Genomic DNA, 1,098 nt, shown 5'->3' with positions numbered 1-1,098 from the left:
TTCAAGAAATAAATTGTTCACTTTAAATGAAGTAGAATAAGAAATTTATAGGAAAAATTCGAAAGAAATTCAACAAACCTTCTTCTCTTAATCCTTCTCGTCCGTTTCTCTTGTTCTTCAATTTCTCCCAAAATAACACTCTGATAACGATAAGAATGAAAAGGAATCGTTATTTCTTATCCTAGAAGGTAATCATTTGCTAAAATTGGAAGAAAACGAATCCTACCTTGCTCTCGCGTGAAGTCCCGACCGTCCGCCCTTCTTTGTTCGCGCGAACAGTTCTGTTCCGCGAACTGTCTGTTCCGCGGTATTAAAAGGGTGAGCCGGCCGGTTCGATTGAACCGACCGGAAGAACCGGTTGTCACAATCTCCCTTCCTTAAAAAATTTTGTCCTCAAAATTAAACAAGTATAATGAAACATACCTTAGTTAAAAAGATGAGGATATTGACTCCTCATTTCAGCTTCTCGCTCCCAGGTGGCATCTCTTTCTAATCCATGTTTCCATAAAATCTTCACAAAAGGAATTGCTTTATGCCTCAACTGTTTTACATCATATTCCAGTATCCTTTCTGGTTCTTCAATATATATCAAATCAGGCTGCAAGTCAATCGATTTGGACTGTATTCTCTTTGAATCATCTGAGACATACTTCCGAAGCACTGATATGTGAAACACATTATGAATTCCTTGCATGTGTGCTGGTAGATCCAATCTGTATGCCATATTCCCAATCTTTTCAATGATTTCATAGGGACCTATGAATCTTAGGTTCAACTTCCCTGTTTTTCCAAACCTTTGAACACCTTTCATTGGGCTAACTTTTAAGAAAACAAACTCTCCAACTTCAAATTCCACTAGCCGGTGCTTTGCATCATAATATTTCCGTTGCCTGTCTTGAACTGCCTTTAATCTGTCTCTAATCAATCTGATTTTGCTAGTAGCCTCATCTACCAATTCAGTTCCAATTATCTTTCTTTCACCAGTTTCTACCCAACATAAGGGTGTTATGCACTTTCTTCCATAAAGGGCTTCATATGGTGCCATTCCAATACTAGCTTGAAAATTGTTGTTGTAAGCAAATTCAATTAATGGTATGT

General features: G+C 37.6%; 1 protein-coding gene across 1 annotated transcript; it reads right to left on the bottom strand.

Moving 5' to 3' along the window:
• Nucleotides 1-54: 54 nt before the first annotated feature.
• Nucleotides 55-1,076, bottom strand: LOC114578387. The gene has a single exon (XM_028691543.1). It carries the CDS (start codon nt 1,043-1,045, stop codon nt 425-427), a length of 621 nt encoding a protein of 206 aa, XP_028547376.1. The 5' UTR covers nt 1,046-1,076; the 3' UTR covers nt 55-424.
• Between the last annotated feature and the right edge of the window lie 22 nt (nt 1,077-1,098).

This window comes from Dendrobium catenatum, unplaced genomic scaffold (assembly GCF_001605985.2).
Source record: "Dendrobium catenatum unplaced genomic scaffold, ASM160598v2 original_scaffold_6979, whole genome shotgun sequence".
In the NCBI taxonomy this organism is placed as follows: Eukaryota; Viridiplantae; Streptophyta; class Magnoliopsida; order Asparagales; family Orchidaceae; genus Dendrobium; species Dendrobium catenatum.
This window is presented reverse-complemented; position numbering and strand designations above follow the sequence as displayed.